This window comes from Salmo salar, chromosome ssa14 (genome assembly GCF_905237065.1).
Source record: "Salmo salar chromosome ssa14, Ssal_v3.1, whole genome shotgun sequence".
Lineage (NCBI taxonomy): Eukaryota > Metazoa > Chordata > Actinopteri > Salmoniformes > Salmonidae > Salmo > Salmo salar.
Window position 1 is genome coordinate 78,069,487 of NC_059455.1, and position 26,986 is coordinate 78,096,472.

At 46.4% G+C, this 26,986-nt stretch overlaps 1 protein-coding gene across 1 annotated transcript; it reads right to left on the reverse strand.

The window, feature by feature from the left end:
- Positions 1-2,297: 2,297 nt before the first annotated feature.
- Positions 2,298-19,597, reverse strand: LOC106570383 (triple functional domain protein-like). Its single transcript, XM_045693701.1, has 5 exons — positions 19,501-19,597; positions 17,864-18,026; positions 9,487-9,494; positions 2,614-2,845; positions 2,298-2,524 (listed from the first exon to the last, which is right to left on the reverse strand). Exons 1-5 carry the CDS (start codon positions 19,595-19,597, stop codon positions 2,317-2,319), a joined length of 708 nt encoding a protein of 235 aa, XP_045549657.1. The 3' UTR covers positions 2,298-2,316.
- Between the last annotated feature and the right edge of the window lie 7,389 nt (positions 19,598-26,986).

A 26,986-nucleotide genomic window follows, 5' to 3' on the forward strand; every position in this document is an offset into this window, starting at 1 on the left:
ACTAGCCATTTCACATCGGTTACATAAGCGCAGCAGTCGAAAATCTCTGATTGGACATAAAACTGTCTCAACAAAGTGGAGGAGCTCAGTCATTGGATGAGTCCTCTCCGGGCTCTGAAGTAGCGTAGCAATTTTCCACTGCTGAGCATCTTCTTGGGTTTTTTTCAAAGAAGTTTTTGAAAAGTTGTGGACAATGTTCTCTCTATACATTGGTTCTTTAAGAAAGGGTGTGTCCCAACCGTCTTTGAGTCATGTATTGTAAAAAAACTAAACCTCTAGCTCTGGCAACAAGAGGGAAGGGATAGTTGCTATGTGTGCTAACACCATCTTCCTTAGCAACTCTCCTCTGAAAGTTCAGTTTGTTTGTTTGTTCAGGGATAAAATCCTCCACATGATAAAGATCGATCAAGAGGCTCACTGTTGATCAATTGCCTCTCAGTAAGATAGAGGAAAAATAGGTTACTCCATCGATTTGTCAGTTTTTTTCTTGTTTTTGATTTAGTCTTCTTTAGGAAATCAGTTTGAGTGTAAACCAGCCAGCAGCAGTAGAATGGTGATGACATTACGTCACCTTTGTTTTGATTGGCTGAGAACTCAGAGTGTGTTGTCTCAGGGAAAACTGATTGGCTATGGACCTCTACACCTACAGGCATCATGTTTTGATTGGTTGAAGGACCACATTATTATTTTTTTTAAAACACACTATCTGAAAGAGAATGAGATCAGCGAATTTCATTTAATTTTCTTTCTTCGTGATGTCCAGTCCCAAATCAATCCCTATCCCCTACCCCTCTAGTCACTTAACGTAGATTTGGAAGGTGGAAATAATATTACTCACACCTATCCAATCTTCTCAGATCTACACAAGTAACTAGTGGGTGGGAAGCTAGGACCCCATTTGGGACTGGACCAGAGGAGGCTGGTGGGAGGAGCCATAGAATGACAGGCTCATTGTAATGTCTGAAATGGAATCAATGAAACAGTCAAACATGTTATTTCCATGTGTTTGATGTGTTTATTACCATCCTATTAATTCCATTCCAGCCATGACAATGATCCCATCTTCCTATAGCTCCTCCCACCAGCCTCCTCTGGACTGGACGTCCGGTTCTCGCCTTCCAGCCAGGGTTAGGGTGGTTGGGAGGCATCTCTCTCCATCCCTCGCTCTGGCCCGTGGCTGTAACCAGCTCTGTAGGAAGCTCTGTACCCCTCCGATTGGCTTGGTGTCTGTCTGGTGCTTCCTTCTGTCTATGAACAGCACCAGGCGAGATGTGTCCAGACACCCCCCCCTCCACCCTACCCTGTCCCTGGCCGTCTGCTAACCCGGCCAGGCCCTGGACCCAGGACTCCTGCAGACACAGCCCAGCCGGAGGCCTCCTGACTGGGTCAGCCCTCAGCAGCAGGCAGATTAATTCCTGGGCCCCCTGGGTGACGCCCTGGAAGTAGTGGTGCGGGACGCTGAAGTCCAGCCGGCAGATGTTCAGACACGTCTCCTCCACGCTCTCGTCCAGGAAGGGAGATGCCCCGCTCAGGAGGACGTAGGTCACAACCCCAAGGCTCCAGAGGTCAGAGGTCAGGGCGGCGGGCTCCCCCACAACCAGCTCGGGGGAGGCGAACTCGGGGCTGCCCAGGAGAGGGCGGACGTAGTGGGCACTGTTGAGCTGGATGGCGTCCCCGAAGTCGGTCAGTTTGACCACGGGCTGGCCGGACGAGGTGTGGGATACCAACAGGTTCTCAGGCTGGAGGAAGAGAGGGAGAAAGAGGAGGAAGGAGAAGGAGGGAGGTGGAGAGCGTTATAGGGGAGGGAGATAGAGTATAAATAGGAGGTATAGAAAAGAGAGCAGGGGAAAGAGAGAGAGAAAAGAGAGGGGAGAGAGTATTAATAGGAGCTATAGAAGTGAGAGAGAGAGAGGAAGATGAGGACTACAACAGTACCTTTAAGCACCATGGTCTTGTAGCAGATGCGAGCTTCAACTGGAAGCCAGTGGAGTGTCCTCCGCACACTCCACTGGCTTCCAGTTGAAGCTCGCACCTGCAACAAGACCATGGTGCTTGCCTACGGAGCTGTGCAGAAGCAGCTCTGCGGAAGCACAGTTCCCGCTCAGCCCAGTCAAAACTGTTCGCTGCTCTGGCACCCCAATGGTGGAACAAGCTCCCTCACGACGCCAGGAAAGCGGAGTCAATCACCACCTTCCGGAGACACCTGAAACCCCACCTCTTTAAGGAATACCTGGGATAGGATTAAGTAATCCTTCTACCGCCCCCCCCCACCCTCCCCCCCAAAAAAATATATAGATGTGGTTGTTCCACTGGATATCATAAAGTGAATGCACCAATTTGTAAGTCGCTCTGAATAAGAGCGTCTGCTAAATGACGTAAATGTAAATGTAAGTCCAGATGGGCTATCCTACAGTTGTGCAGGTAATGTAAAGCTTCTAGGATGTTCCGTAGGTAGCTGGCCACTTTCTCCTCAGTCAGATTCCCCCAGCTCACAATGTAGTCCAGGAGACGACCCTGATCAACCCTGCAGAGAGATCGAGGCAATCACACGGTCCAGGTTTAGATGGCAGCAGATTTGTGAGAATGTTAAATGTTACTGTGTGTGTAACTCACATCTCCATGACCAATGCGTAGCTGCTGGGGGTCTCATACGTGTCCAGCAGTGTGACCAGGTGTGTGTGTTGTAGTCGCTGTAGCAGGCTGAGCTCCTGGGTCACCTGGTCTCTTTTCATCAGCTTCTTATTAACCAGCTTGACCGCCACCGTGCATTTGGTCAACTTGTGTTCGCAACGCTTGACCACAGAGAACCGGCCTCTGTGGAGAGAGTAGACAAACACACACACAGCTAGGAGTGATAGGAGGAGAGATGTGTAATGTACCTGCCCAGCTTTGCCTCCTCAGTGTAGTGGGACTCAACGTTGTCCTTCCAGCTCACCCTGACCCCATCACTGGACACAACTACACAGACAGGGGGAATAGTCAAATACAGGGAAAGAGGGAGAGAGTTTGTGTGTGAAAATTAAACAGAAGCATGCGAGTGTGGGATTACACTACAGTACTGTGGGAATATGTTTGTGCAATGTGTGTGTGTGTGTGTGTGTCTTGAGTCAATAAGTATTGAACTTTGTTATGACAAGCCTAAATAAGTGCAGGAGTAAACATTTGCTTCACAAGTCACATAATAAGTTGCATAGACTCTGTGTGCAATAATGGTCTTTAATATGATTTTTGAATCACTACTTCATCTCTTTACCGCAAACATACAATTATCTGTAAGGTCCCTCATTTATCAATATTGCGTAGAAACTATTCTAAAGTACACTACATGGTCAAAAGTATGTACAGCCATGGCCAAATGTTCTGAGAATGACACAAATATTCATTTTCACTGTCTGCTGCCTCAGTTTGTATGATGGCAATTTGCATATACTCCAGAATGTTATGAAGAGTGATCAGATGAAATGCAATTAATTGCAAAGTCCCTCTTTGCCAAGCAAATGAACTGAATCCCCCAAAAACATTTCCACTGCATTTCAGCCCTGCCACAAAAGGACCAGCTGACATTATGTCAATGATTCTCACGTTAACACGGGTGTGAGTGTTGACGAGGACAAGGCTGGAGATCACTCTGTCATGCTGATTGAGTTCGAATAACAGACTGGAAGCTTCAAAAGGAGGGTGGTGCTTGGAATCATTGTTCTTCCTCTGTCAACCATGTTACCTGCAAGGAAACGTGCCGTCATCATTGCTTTGCACAAAAAGGGCTTCACAGGCAAGGATATTGCTGCAAGTTAGATTGCACCTAAATCAACCATTTATCGGATCATCAAGAACTTCAAGGAGAGCGGCTCAATTGTTGTGACGAAGGCTTCAGGGCTCCCAAGAAAGTCCAGCAAGCACCAGGACCGTCTCTTAACCTGTCTGGGCTAGGGGGCAGTATTTTCACGGACGGATAAAAAACGTACCCGATTAAAACTGGTTACTGCTCTTGCCCAAAATCGAGAATATGCATATAATTAGTAGATTTGGATAGAAAACACTCTAAAGTTTCTAAAACTGTTTGAATGGTGTCTGTTAGTATAACAGAACTCATATGGCAGGCAAAAACCTGAGAAGATTCCAAGCAGGAAGTGGCCTGTCTGACAATTTGTAGTCCTTCTGTTGCATCTCTATCAAAATTACAGTATCTGTGCTGTTACAACGTTACAACGTTGTCCGGTTGGAATAAAATAGCATAAAAATGTATTTTAAACAGCGTTTGACATACTTCTAAGTACGGTAAAGGAACATTTTGAATTATTTTGTCACGAAAGGCGCTCGCGCGTTACCCTTTGGATAGTGACCTGAACACACGAACAAAACGGAGGTATTTGGATATGGATTATTTGGAACCAAAACAACATTTGTTGTTGAAGTAGAAGTCCTGGGAGTGCATTCTTATGAAGAACAGCAAAGGTAATCCAATTTTCTAATAGTAATTCTGAGTTTAGTGAGTCCCGAAGTTGGCGGGTGTCTGAATACCTAGCCTGTGATGGCCGAGCTATGTACTCAGAATATTGCAAAATGTGCTTTCGCCGAAAAGCTATTTTAAAATCTGACACCGCGATTGCATAAAGGAGTTCTGTATCTATAATTCTTAAAATAATTGTTATGTATTTTGTCAACGTTTATGATGAGTAATTTAGTAAATTCACCGGAAGTTTTCAGTGGGTATGCTAGTTCTGAACATCACATGCTAATGTAAAAAGCTGTTTTTTGATATAAATATGAACTTGATTGAACAAAACATGCATGTATTGTATAACATAATGTCCTAGGAGTGTCATCTGATGAAGATCATCAAAGGTTAGTGCTGCATTTAGCTGTGGTTTGGGTTTTTGTGACCTATATGCTTGCTTTGAAAATGGCTGTGTGATTATTTTTGGCTGGGTACTCTCCTGACATAATCTAATGTTTTGCTTTCGCTGTAAAGCCTTTTTGAAATCGGACAATGTGGTTGGATTAACGAGAGTCTTATCTTTCAAATGGTGTAAAATAGTCATATGTTTGAGAAATTGAAGTTATAGCATTTTTGAGGTTTTTGTATTTCGCGCCACACGATTCCACTGGCTGTTGAGGTTAATGTTGATTCAGCTGCGGGATCGGGGCACCAGCAGTACAGAGCTTGCTCAGGAATGGCAGCAGGCAGGTGTGAGTACATCTGTACGCACAGTGAGGCAAAGACTTTTGGAGGATGGCCTGGTGTCAGGAAGGGCAGCAAAGAAGCAACTTCTCTCAAGGAAAACATCAGGGACAGACTGATATTCTCCAAAAGGTACAGGGATTGGACTGATGAGGACTGGGGTAAAGTCATTTTCTCTGATGAATCCCCTTTCCAATTGTTTGGGGCATCCGGAAAAAAGCTTGTCCGGAGAAGACAAGGTGAGCGCTACCATCAGTCCTGTGTCATGCCAACAGTAAAGCATCCTGAGACAATTCATGTGTGGGGTTGCTTCTCAGCCAAGGGAGTGGGCTCAATCATAATTTTGCCTAAGAACACAGCCATGAATAAAGAATGGTACCAACACATCTTCCGAGAGCAACTCTCCCAACCATCCTGGAACAGTTTGGTGATGAACAATGCCTTTTCCAGCATGATGGAGCACCTTGCCATAAGGCAAAAGCGATAACTAAGTGGCTCGGGGAACAAAACATTGATATTTTGGGTCCATGGCCAGGATACTCCCCATACCTTAATCCCATTGAGAACTTGTGGTCAATCCTCAAGAGGCGGGTGGACAAACAAAACCCCACAAATTCTGACAAACTCCAAGCATTGATTATGCAAGAATGAGCTGCCATCAGTCAGGATGTGGCCCAGAAGTTAATTGACAGCATGCCAGGGCGGATTGCAGAGGTCTTGAAAAAGAAGGGTCAACACTGCAAATATTGACTCTTTGCATCAACTTCATGTAATTGTCAATAAAAGCCTTTGACACTTATGAAATGCTTGTAATTATACTAATTACTATTCCATAGTAACAGCTGAAAAAAATATCTAAAGACACTGAAGCAGCAAACTTTGTGGAAATTAATATTTGTGTCATTCTCAAAACCTTTGGCCACGACTGTAGATACATGCTCGTCGAACATGCAGTTGGTTCCCCCTTTGCTGTTATAACAGCCTCCATTCTTCTGGGAATGCTTTCCACTAGATGTGCAGGCCAGTCAATTTCTTCCACACCGATTTCGACAAATAATTTCTTTATGGACCTCGCTTTGTGCGCAGGGGCATTGTCATGCTGAAACAGGAAAGGGCCTTCCCCAAACTGTTGCTACAAAGTTGGAAGCACAGAATTGTCTAGAATGTCATTGTATGCTGTAGCATTAAGATTTCCCTTCACTGGAACTAAGGGGCCTAGCCGGAACAATGAAAAACAGACCCAGACCATTATTCTTCCTCCAACAAACTTTACATTTGGCACTATGCATTGGGGCAGGTAGCGTTCTCCTGGCATCCGCCAAACCCAGATTAGTCCGTCAGACTGCCAGATGATGGTGAAGCGTGATTCATCACTCCAGAGAACGCATGTCCACTGCTCCAGAGTCCAATGGCGCTGAGCTTTACACTACTCCAGCTGACGCTTGGCATTACGCATGGTGATCTTAGGCTTGTGTGCGGCTGCTCAGCCATGGAAACCCATTTCATGAAGCTCCTGACGAACAGTTCTTGTGCCGACGTTGCTTCCAGAAGCAGTTTGGAACTCGGTAGTGAGTGGTGCAACCAAGGACAGGCGATTTTACGCGCTACACGCTTCTGCACTCGGCAGTCTCGGTCTGTGAGCTTTTGTATCTTACCACTTCGTGGCTGAGAAGTTGTTGCTCCTAGACATTTCCACTTCACAATACACAACACTTCATAATAACAGCACTTCCAGTTGCCCCTCCTTGTTTGAGTGGTGCTCGGCGGTCGACGTCACCGGTCTTCTAGCTATCACTGATCCATTTTTCATTATCCATTGGTTTTGTCTTGTTTCTTTTCACACCTGGTTCCAATCCCATTCATTACCTGTTGTGTATTTAACCCTCTGTTTCCCCTCATGTCCTTGTCTGAGATTGTTTTGTGTTATTGTGTTCGTGTTGGATATTTTAGGTGTGCGACGCGTATGTGTACCCATTTTGATTTTTATGTATTTCTATTGTTGGAGTTTGTTTTAAAGTTATTAACCTCTTACATCTAGATGTTCCGCTAGCGGAACGCCTCGCCAATATCCAATGATAGGGCGTGGCGCGAATTACAAACTCCTCAAAAATCCAAAAACGTCAATTTTTCAAACATATGACTATTTTACACCATTTTAAAGACAAGACTCTCCTTTATCTAACCACATTGTCCGATTTCAAAAAGGCTTTACAACGAAAGCAAAACATTAGATTATGTCAGGAGAGTACCCAGCCAGAAATAATCACACACCCATTTTTCAAGCTAGCATATAATGTCACAAAAACCAAAACCACAGCTAAATGCAGCACTAACCTTTGATGATCTTCATCAGATGACACTCCTAGGACATTATGTTATACAATACATGCATGTTTTGGTCAATCAAGTTCATATTTATATCAAAAAACAGCTTTTTACATTAGCATGTGACGTTCAGAACTAGCATACCCACCGAACACTTCTGGTGAATTTACTAAATTACTCACGATAAACGTTCACAAAAAACATAACAATTATTTTAAGAATTATAGATACAGAACTCCTTTATGCAATCGCGGTGTCCGATTTTAAAATAGCTTTTCGGTGAAAGCACATTTTGCAATATTCTGAGTAGATAGCCCGGCCATCATGGCTAGCTATTTTGACACCCACCAAGTTTGGCACTCACCAAACTCAGATTTACTATAAGAAAAATTTAAATACCTTTGCTGTTCTTCGTCAGAATGCACTCCCAGGACTTCTACTTCAACACCCAATGTTGTTTTGGTTCCAAATAATCCATAGTTATATCCAAATTGCTGCGTTTTGTTCTTGCGTTCAAGACACTATCCGAAGGGTGATGCGCCGGCGCATATCGTGACAAAAAAATTCTAAATATTCCATTACCGTACTTCGAAGCATGTCAAACGCTGTTTAAAATCAATTTTTACGCAATTTATCTCGTAAAATAGCGATAATATTCCGACCGGGAGACCTTGTTTTCGTTCAAACACTGAAAGTTGAAAATGGAGTCTTCACATGCACGCGCACACCCGTGTCATTGTTCTCAGAACGGCCACTTTCCAAATGCTCTACTGTTTTTCGCCCAGGGACTGCAGAGTCATCATTCCCCGTTCTGGCGCCTTCTGAGAGCCTATGGGAGCCTTAGAAAGTGTCACGTTACAGCAGAGATCCTCTATTTTCCATAAAGAGGCTATAGAAGGACAAGAAATGGTCAGAGAGGGCACTTCCTGTATGGAATCTTCTCAGGTTTTGGCCTGCCATATGAGTTCTGTTATACTCACAGACACCATTCAAACAGTTTTAGGAACTTTAGGGTGTTTTCTATCCACATCTACTAACTATATGCATATTCTAGTTTCTGGGCAAGAGTAATAACCAGATTAAATCGGGTACGTTTTTTATCTGGCCGTGAAAATACTGCCCCCTATCCTAAACAGGTTAAACTACTCCGCGTATATGAAGTTTGTTTCTCCTGCGCCTGACTTCCCTGCCACCTACACACACGACATTGACAGAATCTTGGACCATAAATATGAAGTCAGCAGGTGAGGATACCCCAGACATAAAGGTGGAGGAGCGCGTCCAGTAAAATAAGGAGAAGCTTCACCATTTATGCGCCGCCCTGGATCGCGTTGTCCAGAATATGGACCGCTGGGAGAGACAGGGAGTTTTTCCAGCGCCTCCACCAGCCCAACTGGGGTCTACCCTGGGCACCCCCTCTCAACCTGATCCCGGTGGCATCCATCTATCCATGCCTCAGGGGTATGACGGAAGTGCTGCCACCTGCCAGGGTTTCCAACTCAGACTAGACTTTTTCCTGGCCACGGTGCACCCAGTTCCATCTGACCGTGAGAAGAGCTCCGCCCTCGTCTCGTGCCTCACCGGGAGAGCCCTGGAGTGGGCCAGCGCTATGTGTGAAGGAGGAGATTCGGCGTTGGACCACTATGAGGAGTTCACCCGCCGTTTTCGGGCAGTCTTTGACCATCCACCCGAGGGCAGAGCGGTGGGTGAGCGCCTCTACCATCTGAGGCCGGAGACGAGGAGCGTCCAGGATTTTGCTCTGGAATTCAGCTGGTGTGGGATGGAATCACAGGGCCCTGATCGACCATTACCACTGCAGTCTGGTGAGGACGTCCGTCGGGAGCTGGCCTGCAGAGACACCACCCTCACTCTCGACCAGCTGGTGGATCTGTCCATCCGGCTGGACAACCTGCTGGCTGCTCGCGGACGTCCAGATCGGGGTCTGGTGGTTCCATCCTCCCGCACTCCCTCTCCTATACCCAGGAAACTGGGAGAGGGGGTGCACAGGGAGACCGGAGGAGGTTCCCGCTCATGCACCATCTGTTGCCGCAGAGGTCACACTGCTGGTCGGTGTCGGGTAGGTTCCTCTGGGAGTCGAGGTAACAGGCAGGGTGCTCTGGCGCCACCCCAGGTGAGTAGGCACTATTCTCATCCAGAGCCCTCTGTTGCACTTATGTTTGTGTCTGTTACTTTTATTGATTTTTCCCCACGTTCCCAGCATAAGGTGCTAGTAGATTCAGGCGCGGCTGGGAATTTTATTGATCAAGCTTTTGCTCATAGTTTAGGGATCCCCATTGTACCAGTGGATGTGCCTTTCCCCGTTCACACCTTAGATAGTCGACCATTAGGGTCAGGATTAATCAGGGAAGCCACAGCTCCTTTGAGTATGGTGACGCAGGGGGGTCACAAGGAACAAATTTGTATTTTCCTTATGGACACTTCTGCATATCCCGTGGTGCTGGGTCTGCCCTGGTTAATGTGTCATAACCCCACTTTTTCTTGGCCACAGAGGGCTCTTACAGGGTGGTCGCGAGAGTGCTCAGGTAGGTGTGTAGGGGTTTCCGTTGGTGCTACTACGGTGGAAAGTCCAGACCAGGTCTCTACCGTGCGCATTCCCCCCGAATATGCCGATTTGTCTCTCGCCTTCTGTATAAAGAAGGCGACTCAATTACCACCCCATCGACAGGGGGATTGTGCGATAAATCTCATCGCACTCCCAGGAGTCACATGTATCCCCTGTCGCAAGCGGAGACGGTGGCTATGGAGAAATATGTCTCCGAATCCCTGCGTCAGGGGTACATTCGGCCCTCCATCTCACCCGTCTCCTCGAGTTTCTTTTTTGTGAAGAAGAAGGATGGGGGTCTGCGACCATGCATTGATTATCGAGGTCTCAATAAAATCACAGTGGGGTACAGTTACCCGCTACCTCTGATCGCCCTGGTGATTGAATAAATGCACGGCACGCGCTTCTTCACTAAACTGGATCTCTGGAGTGCGTACAACCTGGTGCGTATCCGAGATGGAGACGAGTGGAAGACAGCATTTAGTACCACCTCAGGGCATTATGAGTACCTCGTCATGCCGTACGGGTTAAAAAATGCTCCATCAGTCTTCCAATCTTTTGTAGACGAGATTTTCAGGGACCTGCACGGGCAGGGTGTAGTGGTGCATATCGATGACATTCTGATTTACTCTGCTGCACGCGCCGAGCATGTGTCTCTGGTGCGCAAAGTGCTTGGTCGCCTGTTGGAGCATGACCTGTATGTCAAGGCTGAGAAATGCCAGTTCTTTCAACAGTCCGTCTCCTTCTTAGGATATTGCCTATCTACGTCAGGAGTGGAGATGGAGAGTGACCGCATTGCAGCCGTGCGTAACTGGCCGACTCCCACCACGGTGAAGGAGGTGCAGCGATTTTTAGGGTTTGCCAATTACTAACGGAGGTTTATTTGGGGTTTTGGTCAGGTAGCTGCTCCCATTACCTCACTGCTGAAGGGGGGTCCAGTGCGCTTACAGTGGTCGGCTGGGGCGGACAGGGCTTTTAGGAAACTGAAGGCTCTGTTTACCTCGGTTCCTGTGTTGGCTCATCCGGATCTGTCTTTGCAATTCATAGTGGAGGTGGACGCATCTGAGGCTGGGATAGGAGCTGTGCTCTCTCAGCGTTCGGGTACGCCACCTAAGCTCCGCCCCTGTGCCTTCTTCTCTAAGAAGCTCAGCCCGGCAGAGCGAAAATATGTTGTGGGGGACCGGGAGCTGTTGGCTATCGTCAAAGCTTTGAAGGCGTGGAGACACTGGCTTGAGGGGGCTAAACACCCTTTTCTCATCTGGACTGACCACCGCAATCTGGAGTAAATCAGGGAGGCGAGGAGACTGAATCCTCGCCAGGCAAGGTGGGCCATGTTTTTTCACCCCTTTTGTGTTTACCCTCTCTTACAGACCAGGTTCCCAGAACGTTAAGGCAGACGCATTGTCCCGACTGTATGACACAGAGGGGCGGTCCATGGATCCCACTCCCATCATCCCAGCCTCTTGTTTGGTGGCACCGGTAGTATGGGAGCTGGACGCGGACATTGAGCGGGCGTCACGTGCAGAGCCCGTTCCCCCTCAGTGTCCAGCTGGGTGTCTGTAGTTTCCGTCCGCTGTCCGCGACCGATTGATCTATTGGGCTCACACGTTACCCTCCTCTGGTCATCCTGGGATTGGTCGGACGATGCGCTGTCTTAGTGGGAGGTACTGGTGGCCCACCTTAGCTAAGGACATGAGGGTTTATGTTTCCTCCTGCTCAGTGTGCGCCCAGTGCAAGGCTCCTAGACACCTACCCAGAGGTAAGTTACAACCCTTACCTGTTCCACAACGGCCGTGCTCGCACTTGTCGGTGGATTTTATAACCGATCTTCCACCTTCACAAGATAACACCATGATCCTGGTCATTGTGGATCGCTTTTCTAAGTCCTGTCGTCTCCTCCCTTTGCCTTTGTAGGGTCTCCCTACGGCCCTACAAACTGCGGAGGCTCTGTTTACCCACGTCTTTCGGCACTACGGGGCGCCTGAGGATGTAGTGTCTGATCGGGGCTCCCAGTTCATGTCAAGGGTCTGGAAGGCATCATGGAACGTCTGGGGGTCTCGGTCAGCCTTACATCAGGTTTTCACCCCAAAAGTAACGGGCCGGTGGAGAGAGTGAACCAGGATGTGGGTAGGTTTCTGAGGTCTTATTGCCAGGACCGGCTGGGGGAGTGGGCGGCGTTTGTGCCCTGGGCAGAGATGGCTCAGAACTCGCTCCGCCACTCCTCCACTAACCTCTCTCCCTTTCAGTTCGTGTTGGGGTATCAGCCGGTTCTGGCCCCTTGGCATCAGAGTCAGACCGAGGCTCCTGCGGTGGAACACTGGTTCCGGCGCACGGAGGAGACCTGGGACGCCGCTCACGTCCACCTTCAGCGCGCCGTACGACGTCAGAAAGTTGGCGCAGACCGTCACCGCAGTGAGGCCCCGGTGTTCGCACCGGGGGACAGGGTCTGGCTCTCGACCCGAAACCTGCCCCTCCGCCTGCCCTGCCGGAAGCTGAGCCGCGGTTTGTGGGGCCGTTTAAAGTCCTGAGGAGATTGAACGAGGTATGTTATAGGTTAAAGCCTCCCCCCAATTACTGCATTAACTCCTCGTTCCATGTGTCTCTCCTCAGGCCGGTGGTGGCTGGTCCGCTCCAGGAGGCCGAGGTGCGGGTGGTTCCTCCGCCCCCTCTGGACATTGAGGGGGCCCCGGCGTACTCGGTTAGATCCATCCTGGATTCGAGACGTTGGGCGAGGGGCCTTCAGTACCTCGTGGACTGGGAGGGGTATGGTCCGGAGGAGAGATGCTGGGTTCCGGTGGAGGATGTTTTAGATCCTTCCCTGCTGCGAGAGTTCCATCGTCTCCATCCGGATCGCCCTGCACCTCGTCCTCCGGGGCGTACCCGAGGCCGGTGTCGATGCACTGCTGGAGCCGCGCGTCAAGGGGGGGTACTGTCACGACTTCTACCGAAGTCGATGCCCCTCCTTGTTCGAGTGGTGCTCGGCGGTCGACGTCACCGGTCTTCTAGCTATCACTGATCCATTTTTCATTATCCATTGGTTTTGTCTTGTTTCTTTTCACACCTGGTTCCAATCCCATTCATTACCTGTTGTGTATTTAACCCTCTGTTTCCCCTCATGTCCTTGTCCGAGATTGTTTTGTGTTATTGTGTTCGTGTTGGTTATTTTAGGTGTGCGACGGGTATGTGTACCCATTTTGATTTTTATGTATTTCTGTTGTTGGAGTTTGTTTTAAAGTTATTAAACTACTCTGCGTATATGAAGTTTGTTTCTCCTGCGCCTGACTTCCCTGCCACCTACACACACGACATTGACAAAAGGTGGCATCCTATGACGGTGTTGTTCTCACCATGGTGTACGACCTTGGCTATTTGCATTTAGAAACGCTCCTAATTAACCATATATGGTCAAAATCATACCTTTTAAAGCCCAAAAAATGCTAAGAAAAAAAGAAAAACTTTCAGAGACTGAAATAGAGGTGCTAGTATCAGGGATTTAGTGCAACCAAAAGGTTTTATTTGGCTCGCTCAGTTGTGGTTTGACCAGTAAAAATAAAAACATTGCTACAAAGAGAGGACCATTAGGACAATTCAAGTTGCTTTAGCAATGGCAAACTTACTTCAAATGAGTAGGCACCACTCACCAATAAGCCATCCATCCTCAACAGCTCCCTTGTCACGCCCTGGCCATAGAGAGGGTTTTGTCCTCTATTTTGGTTAGGCCAGGGTGTGACTAGGGTGGGCATTCTATGTCCTTTTTTCTATGTTTTTGTATTTCTTTGTTTTGGCCTGGTATGGCTCTCAATCAGGGACAGCTGTACATCATTTTAGCTGATTGGGAGCCATACTTAGGTAGCCTGTTTTCCTTTGGGTTTTGTGGGTGGTTTATTTATGTTTAGTGTTTTGCACCTGACGGAACTGTTGGTCGTTTTGTTATTTTGTTTAAAGTGTTCTCAGTAAATACATTTCATGATGAGCACTAACCACGCTGCGCCTTGGTCTACTCCATTCAACAGCCATTACAGAACCACCCACCACAAGAAGACCAAGCAGCGGGGTAAGGAGCTGGAGAGGAGCTATCTAGAGTCCTGGACTTGGGAAGAGATTCTGGACGGACAGGGACCCTGGAGACAAGCGGGAGAATACCGTCGCCCGCCGGAGGAGACAGAGGCAGCGAAGGCGGAATGGCGTTTCTGGGAGGATCGGCTGGCACGGCAAGAGGAGGCTGAGAGGCAGTCCCAAAAATATTTTTTGGGGGGGCACATGGGGAGATTGGCGGAGTCAGGCGATAGACCTGAGCCAACTCCCCGTGCTTACCGGAAGCAACGTGGTACTGGTCAGGCACCGTGTTATGCGGTGAAGCGCACAGTGTCTCCAGTGCGCGCTCATAGCCCGGTGCGCTATAGGCCAGCCCCCCACAAGTGCCATGCTAGAGTGGGCATCGAGCCAGGATGGGTTGTGCAGGCCGTGCGCTCCAGACCTCCAGTGCGTCTCCAGGACCCGGTCTATCCTGTGCCTGCTCCCAGAGCCAGGCCTCCTGCTTGTCTCCCCAGCCTGGTGAGTCCTGTGCCTGCGCCCAGAGCCAGGCCTCCTGCAAGTCTCCCCAGCCTGTTGATTCATGTGCCTGCGTCCAGAGCTAGGCCTCCTGCATGTCTCCCCAGCCTGGTGAGTCCTGTGCCTGCGCCCAGAGCCAGGCCTCCTGAAAGTCCCGCCTGTCCGGCGCTGCTAGAGCCGCCCGCCTGTCCGCCGCTGCCAGAGCCGCCCGCCTGTCCGGCGCAGCAAGAGCCGCCCGCCAGTCTGGCGCAGCCAGAGTCGCCCTCTGCGAGGGTCCACAGTCCGGGGACGGCGGCGAGGGACCCCGCTCTAGAGGCGCCACCAAAGTGGGGTGAGCCAGTGGTAGAGCGGGGTCTGTGTCCCGCTCCTGAGCCGCCACCGTGGATAGATGCCCACCCGGATCCTTCCCTAGAGGTTTAGGTTTTGCGGCCGGAGTCCGCACCTTTGGGGGGGGTACTGTCACGCCCTGGCCATAGAGAGGGTTTTGTTCGCTATCTTGGTTAGGCCAGGGTGTGACTAGGGTGGGCATTCTATGTCCTTTTTCTATGTTTTTGTATTTCTTTGTGTTGGCCTGGTATGGCTCTCAATCAGGGACAGCTGTACATCGTTGTCGCTGATTGGGAGCCATACTTAGTTAGCCTGTTTTCCTTTGGATTTTGTGGGTGGTTTATTTATGTTTAGTGTTTTGCACCTGACGGAACTGTTGGTCGTTTTGTTATTTTGTTTAAAGTGTTCTCAGTAAATACATTTCATGATGAGCACTAACTACACTGCGCCTTGGTTTACTCCATTCAACAGCCATTACATCCCTCCTGTAGGAATATAGGTCAACATTGCTATTCTGCAGAATGAACGAGTCGTGCGTTCCACCTGGCCACCACATTCAGAAGCATTTTTTCACCTGCACATTAAGAGCGGAAGCCTTCTCTTTTCACATAGTTGAACTCGTTTTGGGATGGTGCTTTTATGGCGATGTGGGTGCCGTCTATTGCTCCGTTCTTATTTGTGAACCCATTGATGGCAAAGAAACCCTTCTTGATTTCAATCTGTTGTGCGATGGTGTATGGAAATTGTATATGTTACTGTCCATTTTGCTGATGATTGCCTCCCAAACTGCTCATCGAGGGATGCAAGCTGCCGATCAGCAAGCTCCCGCTGAAAAGTGCCCATTGCCAAAAACCAGAGGATGGATAGTACTTTAATGTGCACCGGAATGGCATGTGTTTCCCTTTCTAAAGTAGGTCTTAAATACTAAAAAATCCTATACGATTGATTCTGGGAAATTATATCTGATCAGCCAATCTGTACTTTCAGCAACAAAAAAAAAGATTATGCAAATCTTCTAACAGAGTAAGATCAGACATTTCTCATTCGATTTCCCATTATCTCAGTTTTTTATAGTATTTCAACAACAGTTTCACTTTAACACGCGCCTCCAATTTAACTAACTACTGTACTGTACTTTATATGGATTATTATCATAACAAATGCACTGATGTGGTCAAATTATATATAGCATGTCAAGATCTTTTGCATGAATTGCACAATAGAAATATAATTACATCAAATTTTTTATTATTATTACTCTCCCAATTTCACCCATTTTCAACATATTTTCCTTATTCCACCACTTGGCACTGTGCCTACAAACAGTCATGGGTGTGTGTAAATGTACGCACATTCTCAAGAAAACGTTCATATTGAAAAATCTCACACTTTGCGTGGAAATGATCCCATGCATCATATATGCACAGATTTGTGCCTATGCACAGTTGATAAACGAGGCCCCTGGTGTGCAAAGCACTTAGAGACTTACCCAGAAAGACAGCTGTAATCGGTGCCAAAAGGTGCTTCTACAAAGTGTTGGTTTAGGGGTGTGAATACTTATGTAAATTAGATATTTCTGTAGTTAATTTTCAATAAATATGCAAACATTTCTAAAAACATGTTTTCACTTTGTCATTATGGGGTATTGTGTGTAAATAGGTGAGAACAAAAATATATTTAATCAATTTAGAATTACGGCTGTAACAACAAAATGTGGAATAAGTCAAGGGGTATGAATACTTTCTGAAGGCACTGTATGCCATTTAGCAGGTCATTTTATCCAAAGTGACTTCCAGTACAGTGAGTGTGTGAATGTGATCCCTGGTATTTAACCCACAACAAGAAGGGACATATTAATAGAGCTAAAGGTTTCACTATCACACACAGGTGTGTGTGTGTGTGTGTGTGTGTGTGTGTGTGTGTGTGTGTGTGTGTGTGTGTGTACCTATAGCCGGTGCTCTGTGTGTGAGTGCCTTTGTGTGTGTGTGTGTGTGTATGTGTGTGTGTGCCTTTGTGTGTGTGTATATGTGTCTCTCTCTCTCCCTCTCTGCATCTGTAGCCGATGCAGTGTGTGTGTGCATGTATGTGTTCCCGTGTGTGTGTGTACCTGTAGCCGATGCGTTGTGTGTGCCTTTGTGTGTCTCTCTCTCTCTCTCTCTCTCTCTCTCTCTCTCTCTCTCTCTCTCTCTCTCTCTCTCTCTCCTCTGCATCTGTGTGTGTGTGTGTGTGTGTGTGTACCTGTAGTCGATGCTCTGTGTGTGAGTGCCTTTGTGTGTGTGTGTGTGTATGTGTGTATGCATGTCTGTGTGTGTGTGTGCCTTTGTGTGTGTGTATATGTGTCTCTCTCTCTCCCTCTCTGCATCTGTAGCCGATGCCGTGTGTGTGTGCATGTATGTGTTCCCGTGTGTGTGTACCTGTAGCCGATGCGGTGTGTGTGCCTTTGTCTCTCTCTCTCTCTCTCTCTCTCTCTCTCTCTCTCTCTCTCTCTCTCTCTCTCTCTCTCCTCTGCATCTGTAGCCGTGTGTTCCTGTGTGTAAGTGTGTGTGTCTGTGTATACCTGTAGCCGTGTGTGTGCATGTACACCTGTAGCCGTGTGTGTGCATGTACAGCCGATGCGGTGTGTGTGCCTTTGTCTCTCTCTCTCTCTCTCTCTCTCTCTCTCTCTCTCTCTCTCTCTCTCTCCTCTGCATCTGTAGCCATGTGTTCCTGTGTGTAAGTGTGTGTGTGTGTATACCTGTAGCCGTGTGTGTGCATGTACAGTATGTGTTCCCGTGTGTGTGTGTACCTGTAGCCGAGGTTGTGTGTTTGTACAGTACGTGTTCCCCTGTGTGTACCTGTAGCCAAGTGTATGTACAGTATGTGTTCCCCTGTGTGTGTGCCTGTGTGTATGTGTTTCTCTCCCCCTCTCTCTCCACCTGTAGGCGATGATGTGGTGTCCGTTGTTGTTCAGGATGGTCTGGTCAGGTCCCATCCAGGTGACAGTAGCCTTGGGTCGGCCACACACCTTACACCTCAGAGTCACACTCTCCCCTTTGTCACACGTCACCTCACTCAGGGGGGCCAGGAACTCAGGAGAGACTAAGGGTCAAAGGTCAAATTACATCATCACTGAGCAGCTGAGAGGGCTAGGGAATGTGTCATAGTGAGAGCATATCATGTACTTACATTATTTTTTGCCTTTTCAAGTAAAAATTATTTGATCTGTAGAATATGGAAGGTTTGTAAGTATATTGAATAACTTGCAAAAGAATCACACACATACACTCCCACACATACACATGAATCAGTCCTCCACAATTCCATGCACCTCATTAGTAACAGGACAAACCACTGATTCTATCATGACATCCCAAACAACACATGGGCAAATCAATGGTAACAGAGTGATGCCGAGACAGTTTTTTATCCACTTTAAATGTAAAAAAATGTATGTAAAAAACTATAGAAAAAATGTTGCATCTGCACTGTTCTTCAAGTTAATGTGTTTTGTAAAAATATCCTTGGAAATTGTTAAAAGTAGTCCTTGTGCATAGAGTTGTATGGTTTGTTTAGCTTTGCAATCATTGTTTTTTGTTTGACATACATTTTAAAGTGCAAAATCTCAGCATCACTCTTACCATGGCATTGCCCACACACAAACACACCTCACACACTCTGCTGTTTAGGTAGAGGAAAGAGGAAAAAGAGAAGTACAATTTGATTAAAGCACTTTCTACAATCAATCGTTCAGTCATGTGAGTGTTGTTGTTAACCATCCATTTTCTAGTTTCACACACTGCTTCCAGAAAAGTTCATACACCTCCATGAGAGACAAAGAAAGAGTCGGAAAAGGGATTGGCACCACTAATTCTTCAGAGAACAAGTTAATCAGGTAGAGTGAAGAGGAAGAGAGGTACACACTCGGGTGTTAAAGGAGAGTTGACTCAGTTTCAGTCATATTTGCTCTTTTGCTCAAATGAGAAGAGTTAGCGAGAAGTAATCAAGCTGAAAGAAGCTTTGTCAAGAGTTAAAAATAGCAGAAATGAGAGTCGTTTTTAAAGGTTGAAGCTTTATAAAAGCCTTGTTAGCAAAAAAGAGTAGGAAGTCTTAAGGAGAATTTAGTAGAGTTGTCGTTAGAGCTTACAAATCAGTGAAGCGTTGTTAGACATACATGAGGTGCGTAGTAGTAGTATAGTACTACTAGTAGCAGAGTAGTAGTAGAGTACTACTAGAAGCAGAGTAGCAGTAGTAGAATACTTCTAGTAGTAGTAGTAGTAGTAGTAGTAGTAGTAGTAGTAGTAGTAGAAGAGTACTACTAGTAGCAGAGTAGTAGTAGTAGAGTACCACTAGTAGCAGAGTAGTAGTAGTAGAGTACTACTAGTAGCAGATTAGTAGTAGTATAGTAGTAGTAGAGTACTACTAGTAGCAGAGTAGTAGTAGTATAGTACTACTAGAAGCAGAGCAGTAGTAGTAGCTGCAACTGGCCCGTCTGACGACGCCGCAACTTCGGCAGCTGAAACTGGTCTGTCCGACGCTGCTTCAACTTCGGCAGCTGCAACTGGCCCTGACGGACCCGCACCGCGTCCCTGTGGTCGTCCTCGAGGTCGGTGCCGTCCCGCTGCTGGTGCAGCACGGGTACTGTCACGGATTCCCCCGGTACTGCTGCTCATTCGTACCAGCTCCTGAGGTCTACATCACTGACCTCAAAGCGTCACTGAACTGTTTCATTACGCACACCTGGTTCCCATTCCCCCTGATTAGTAATTGTATATATGTGCCCTCTGTTCACCATTGTGTTGGTCGATTAGGGGTCCCCATGTCTGTTGGTATGTGAGTACCTGTGCTTTGTGATTTCGGGTTTCGTGCTGCGTGTATTGTGCACTTGTTATTACGGGTCCCGTCCCGTGTATTGTTGTGCATTTGTTATTACGGGTCTCGCCCTGTGTAATGTATTGCGGGTCTCGTCCCGTGTATTTACTAGAGGTTTAACCTCGCTCTTTTGTTTGGGTTACATCCCTGTGTTTTTGTATACGTGTTTGTTTTGGGCTTTGTCCCCGTGCCTTTTCATGGCATGTTGTATTGTTTGGGTGGAGTATTAAACCCCCCTAATACGTATTCTTGCCTGTCTCCAATAACTTATACAACGTGACACCTTTTTTGGTTACTACATAATTCCATGTGTTATTTCATAGTTCTACAATGTAGAAAATTGTCAAAATAAAGAAACCCCCCTGAATGAGTAGGTGTTCTAAAACTTTTGATCAGTGGTGTATATATTTATTTAAAATACATATATTTATAAAAAAAAGATATATGGGGGATTGAAAATGATGCAGACAATTACATTGATAGAAGCCACAATCTATCTGCAATATTAAAGCTGATCCACCCCCTAAAAAAATGTAAATAATAATAAATGTATATATATATTTTTTTTTTAAAGGTCAAAATGTTTGTGTTCCTGTTTGATGTTTCAAGAGATGCTTTTTCAGTAGAAGTCATCCATTGCCGGATAAATGAGAAAAGATTAATGATAGCACAAATTGTCTCTTTTTACATATGCAATCGTCTGAAGATAATTGACTTGAGTTTACATCGATCTATACTAGTTTGGTGGCATTATCAACGAATTAACATCATCAGGCACGAGCATTCTTACTGCCTCCGGGATGTTTGGGATTGTACTGTCAGACATTCAGTCACACACAAGCTACCTGTGGTATGACAATAAACACAGATATTTTCTTACTCTAAGGTTTATCTGATTGAAAGATGTGCTGTGGGAAGAACAAAGCTATCAGTGTATTCTGATGATGTTCCAAGTGATGATATAATTTATAAATAGTAGTAAACTATTATGAGGACGGTTCACAGTCCCTGATGGAGTGGGCCTATCTCTAGTTTAGTGAATCAAGAACTAAAGGTAACGCATTATATGAAGTGGTAGACATAATATATTCAAAACACCTTTATGAAACCATTCATGACCTCTTAGTGAAATGTTCAGTTTAATTTATAACAACCTTAATAACACATTTACTGAAGTTCATTCATATGTTTTTCATAAGTTCATTCATATGTTTTCCTCAAACAATAGCATGGTATTCTTTCACTGTAATAGCTACTGTAAATTGGACAGTGCAGTTAGATTAACAAGAATTTAAGCTTTCTGCCCATGTCAGATATGTCTATGTCCTGGGAAATGTTCTTGTTACTTACAACCTCATGCTAATCGCATTAGCGCACGTTAGCTCAACCGTCCCGTGGGGGGGGGGTGACTGATCCCGTAGAGGTTTTAATACATACATTACAAGTATGTAATGTACGTGGGGTAGAGCAGAACAAATTCATGTTCCAACTAAACTTCATGGATGTCCCCACCCATAGCAGTTTGCTGGCATTGCCAGCAAGTCAAAGTCATCAGGGATGAGAAGACATCATTCATAACAACTGCCTATAAGGATTTAGTAGTGTCAGACGTGTGGGGTGACAGTCAGTCACACAGGAATAGTTTCACCTCTATGCACGCAAGTCTGTACATGGCAGACATAACTGTGTTATGACAGTAGACATAGATATTTTCTCACTCTAAGATGTCATTGTCTGATTGAAGGATATACTGTGGATAGAACTAAGCTACAGTGGCAGGGTGTCCAAGAGGTGGGTTTACAGTCCCTGATCAAATAAAGCCATGAAGTGATTTAGTTAATCAATGACTATCAAATTAACTCTGATTAAGTCAATGATTTAACTAGTAGTAGTGGCAGTCCAGTCTCCTTTTCACCTCATTTAACACCTGATTTAACACCTGGCCACAAACCCTGACATGACCGTTTGGACTGGTGAATGACTGGTGACAGTGGAGCAATGAAACAATGGAAAAGGGTTCAAGTGAAACAGAACATGACAGTCAACATTCCACCCCATTCCACCTCTGCGTGCAGAGCTAAATCTACTCTATTTATGTTAAGACTGTCATGATTAAAGGTAATAAGGAACACAATGCATAATGAGAGGCAATGACATATAATACCACACAGCGTACAAAACAATTCCCACGATGACTCAGTAAGACATACAGGATAGACCTGATCCCCATGTCGCTGTTGGTACAGTAGTCATAGCAATAGGAACAGGCTACAGTAAAGGTACAATAGGTAAATATGTGACCGACCGGCTCAAATCGGTCTTATGTAGCAAAATTTGAAATTGTGTTTTACATAGGATAAAAGGATAAAAGAGACTCAGAGCTACAAAATGTTATATCATACGCTGGATTTTGAGGAACAATGGGAAAGTAACTATGCTTTGAAAGTTGATAAACTTGTAAACCCACTTTTGAGAAATAGGCCTTTGAATGTTGTGGTACGCTCCAACACAGACACAATTTACAAACAAAGCATTTGTGTTTAGTGAGTCTGCCAGATCAGATGCAGTAGGGATGACCAGCGATGTTGTCACGGGTGTCGTAGGGTTGAGACCAAAACGCAGCGGGTATATGTACACTCATCTTCTTTTATTAGGACAAAGAAGGTAAATCAAAACAAACACGTATACAAAAACACAACGACGATAGACAGTCCTGTAAGGCCTAAAGCTAAACACGGAAATAACCTCCCACAAAGTGACAGGTGAAAACAGGCTCCCTAAGTATGACTCTCAATCAGCAACAACGATGTACAGCTGTTCCTGATTGAGAGCCATACCAGGCCAACACAGAAATACAAAACTAGAACAGCCCCTAAGAAATACAAACACAAGAACATACCCAACACCCCGGAACACATAAATCAAATACCCCTCTACAATACACACACACCCCGAACCACCTAAATCAACTACCCCCTCTACATCGAAACTTACACCAATAAACCCCAGAAACACTCTACACAAAATATCCCTCTATCTAAACACATACACAAAACCATGACAACAAATACCTTCTGCCACGTCCTGACCAAACTACAATAACAAATAGACCCCTTTACTGGTCAGGACGTGACAGTACCCCCCCAAAGGTGCAGACCCCGGATGCACCTCACAAAAAAAACATCTAAAAAATAAATCCCCCCAAACTAAAGGGAGTGAAGGGAGGGTGGCTACCATCACTGACGGTTCCCGTGCTACACCCCCCCTCCCCAACCCACCTATACTGGAGGTGGCTCAGGCTCAGGTCTACTTCCCCCACCCAACCTGTCCACCCCCGCTGAATGCTCAGGGCTATGATGCGTCGCTGGAGACCTCGGGCTGTAGAGCGAAGCTGAAGACTCAGGACTGTAGAGCATCTCTGGGAGCTCCAGACTGTAGGCCGTCTCACTCGGTTCCAGACTGTAGGCAGACTCACTCGGTTCCGGACTGTAGGCAGACTCACTCGGTTCCGGACTGTATGCAGACTCACTCGGTTCCGGACTGTATGCAGACTCACTCGGTTCCGGACTGTAGGCAGACTTACTCGGTTCCGGACTGTAGGCCGTCTCACTCGGTTCCGGACTGTAGGCCGTCTCACTCGGTTCCGGACTGTAGGCAGACTCACTCGGTTCCGGACTGTAGGCAGATTCACTCGGTTCCGGACTATAGGCAGATTCACTCGGTTCCGGACTGTAGGCCGTCTCACTTGGTTCCGGACTGTAGGCCGTCTCACTCGGTTCTGGACTGCACAAAGATTGCCGAATACTCTGGACGGGGTACTGTTGCCGGACACTCTGGACGGGGTACTGTCATCGGACACTCTGGACGGGGTACTGTTGCCGGATACTCTGGACGGGGCACTGTCGTCGGACACTCTGGACGGGGCACTGTCGTCGGACACTCTGGACGGGGCACTGTCTTCAGAAGCTCGAGACTGGGCTGACGCACTGGAAGCCTGATGCTTGGGGCTGGTAGTGGAGGTACCAGCCTGGAGACACGCACCTCAGGGCTAGTGCGGGGAGCCGGAACAGGCCAAGTTGGACTGGGCTGATGCACTGGAAGCCTGATGCGTGGGGCTGGTAGTGGAGGTACCAGCCTGGAGACACGCACCTCAGGGCTAGTGCGGGGAGCAGGAACAGGCCGAGTTGGACTGGGCTGACGCGCTGGAGGCCTGGTGCGTGGTGTGGGTACTGGACGTGCCAGACTAGGGATTCGCACCTCAGGGCCAGCACGAGAAGCAGGAACTGGATACATCGGGCCATGGGTAAGCAATGGAGGTCTGGAGCGCACCTCTTGCACAACCCGTTCTGGCTGGATGGTAATAGCAGCTCTGCACGAGCAGAGTGCTGGTACAGGGCGAACTAGGCTGTGCAGAGGCCTGATGGTTGCCGTGCGTAGAGCAGGCGTAGGGTAGCCTGGGCCTAGGAGGCGCACTGGTGGCCAGATGCGCTGTGCAGGCATCCTCCTTCCAGGCTGGATGCCTACTCTAGCACGGCACTTGCGAGGGGCTGGGATCGCTCGCACCGGACTATGTGTGCGCATGGGCGAGATCGTGCGCACTACAGCATACTCCGGCGCTCTCCGCTCCAAATGCTTCCGTAATAAGCATGGGGAGCTGGCTTAGGGCTCACCATTGGCCCAGCCAAACTACCCGTGTGCCCCCCCAAAAAAAATAATTATTGGGGGTGCCTCTCGTGCTTCCCCATCGGCGCGTACAAGGCCTCATATCGGCGCCGCTCCGCCTTGGCTGCCTCTATCTAAACACATACACAAAACCATGAAAACAAATACCCTCTGCCACATCCTGACCAAACTACAATAACAAATAGATCCCTTTACTGGTCAGGACGTGACAGATGTTCTCTTGATATGTGTGTGAATTGGACAATTTTCCTGCCAAAATGTAACAAGCACTTTTGGTGTCAGAGAAAATGTATGGAGTAAAAAGTGCATTATTTTCTTTCAGAATGTAGTGAAGTAAAAGTTGCCAAAAATATAAATAGTAAGGTAAAGTACAGATACCCCAAAAAATACTTTGAAGTAATTTTACCTAAACTGGCCACATCTTGCTAAGTGGATGGGTCTCTACAGAAGGTGTAAACGGTACAGCCAAATGTTTACTTGCATAGTAGCAATATCAGAACTAGATGGTGTCAATATAAATAAAATAAAATAAAATACAGTATGTACAAGAACAATTTTGATATCAGTGATAGATGAGGTAGTCATATGCATACAATTAGGAGTAAAGTGGCTGAGCAGCAAGATAAAAAAAATTGTAGATTCAACGTATGGCGTGTGTGTTAGGAGAGAATCATTTAAAACCTGTTGAGGACAGACGTTCTCCAAAGGAATAGCATGGCGCGAAATACAAAACCTCAAAAATCTAATAATTTCAATTTCTCAAACATAATACTATTTTACACCATTTTAACTATACACTTCTCCTTCATCCAACCACATTGTCCGATTTCAAAAAGGCTTTACAGCGAAAGCAAAACATTAGATTATGTTAGGGGAGTACATAGACAAAAATAACCACACAGTCATTTTCCGAGCAAGGATATATGTCACAAAAACCCAAAACACAGCTAAATGAAGCACTAACCTTGACGATCTTCATCAGATGACACTCCTAGGACATTATGTTACACAATACATGTATGTTTTGTTCGAAAAAGTTCATATTTATATCCAAAAACAGCATTTTACATTGGCGCGTGATGTTCAGAAAATGTATTTCCCACCAAAAACGTCCGGTGAATTTACAAAAATACTCATTATAAATGTTGACAAAATACATAACAATTATTTTAAGAATTATAGATACAGTACTCCTTTATGCAATCGCTGTGTCAGATTTTAAAATAGCTTTACGGAGAAAGCACATTTTTCAATATTCTGAGTACATAGCTCGCCATCACAGCGAGCTATACAGACATCCGCCAAGTTCGGGGCAACCTAAACTCAGAATTAGTATTAGAAATATTCTCTTACCTTTGCTGATCTTCGTCAGAATGCACTCCCAGGACTGCTACTTCCACAAGAAATGTTGGTTTTGTTCGAAATAATCCATATTTATGTCCAAATCCCTCCGTTTTGTTCGTGCGTTCAGGTCACTATCCAAAAGCATGATGCGCGAGCGCAATTCGAGACACAAAAAGTCAAAATGTTCCATTACTGTACTTAGAAGCATGTCAAACGCTGTTTAAAACCAATCTTTATGGTATTTGTAACGTAGAAATGCGATAATATTCCAACCGGACAATAGCGTATTCATTCAAGGAGAAAAAGAAGGAACAGTGCGCTCGCGGGACCGCGCATATCCAATCCCTTTGTTGCCAGGCAGTCCACTCAGTAACTGAGCTCCTATTATCTGCCCAGTGACAGGAGAATGCTGAAACAACTTTCTGAAGGCTTTTGACAGCCAACGGAAGCCTTAGAAAGAGCAACGTAACCCCACAGATACTGTAGTTTCGAAAGGGACTAGAAAGAAGAACTACAATTCTCAGATCCTCCACTTCCTGGTTGACTTATTCTCAGGGTTTTGCCTGCCATATGAGTTCTGTTATACTCACAGACACCATTCAAACAGTTTTAGAAACTTCAGAGTGTTTTCTATCCAAATCTACTAATAATATGCATATTCTAGTTTCTGGGCAAGACTAGTAACCAGTTTTTTCATCCGGCCGTGAAAATACTGCCCCCTATCCTCAACAGGTTTTAAATAGAGGCACTGCAGATTGTCCTGATGACTGGTCCGTCCAACCATGCATGAACAAGGAAATCTATATTCGGAGAAACTGTTTATGTCCTGCCCTTGACTTTGGTGCAGGGCATGTGATGTCCATAGCCAACTCCCTGATCTTCTCAAAAAAATATGTTTGTATAGCTGTCCAGGTGGTGCTTGTACAGGCAGATCATCTATGGGAGGAAGGATGTCAGCGTTGCGCAGCAGCTGAAACCTGGTCCCGACTGAGTCCGAACGCTCCTTGGCGACAACACCAGGCTCCAGAGAATTGATGCTGTAAAACTGGAAATAGCAACAAAAAAATTGAAGACATTACAACCTTGCACAACATCAATTTACCTCCCAAGTTTAGATAAGAAGAATAACATCATACAATGCAATGGAAATTATATTCACCTGA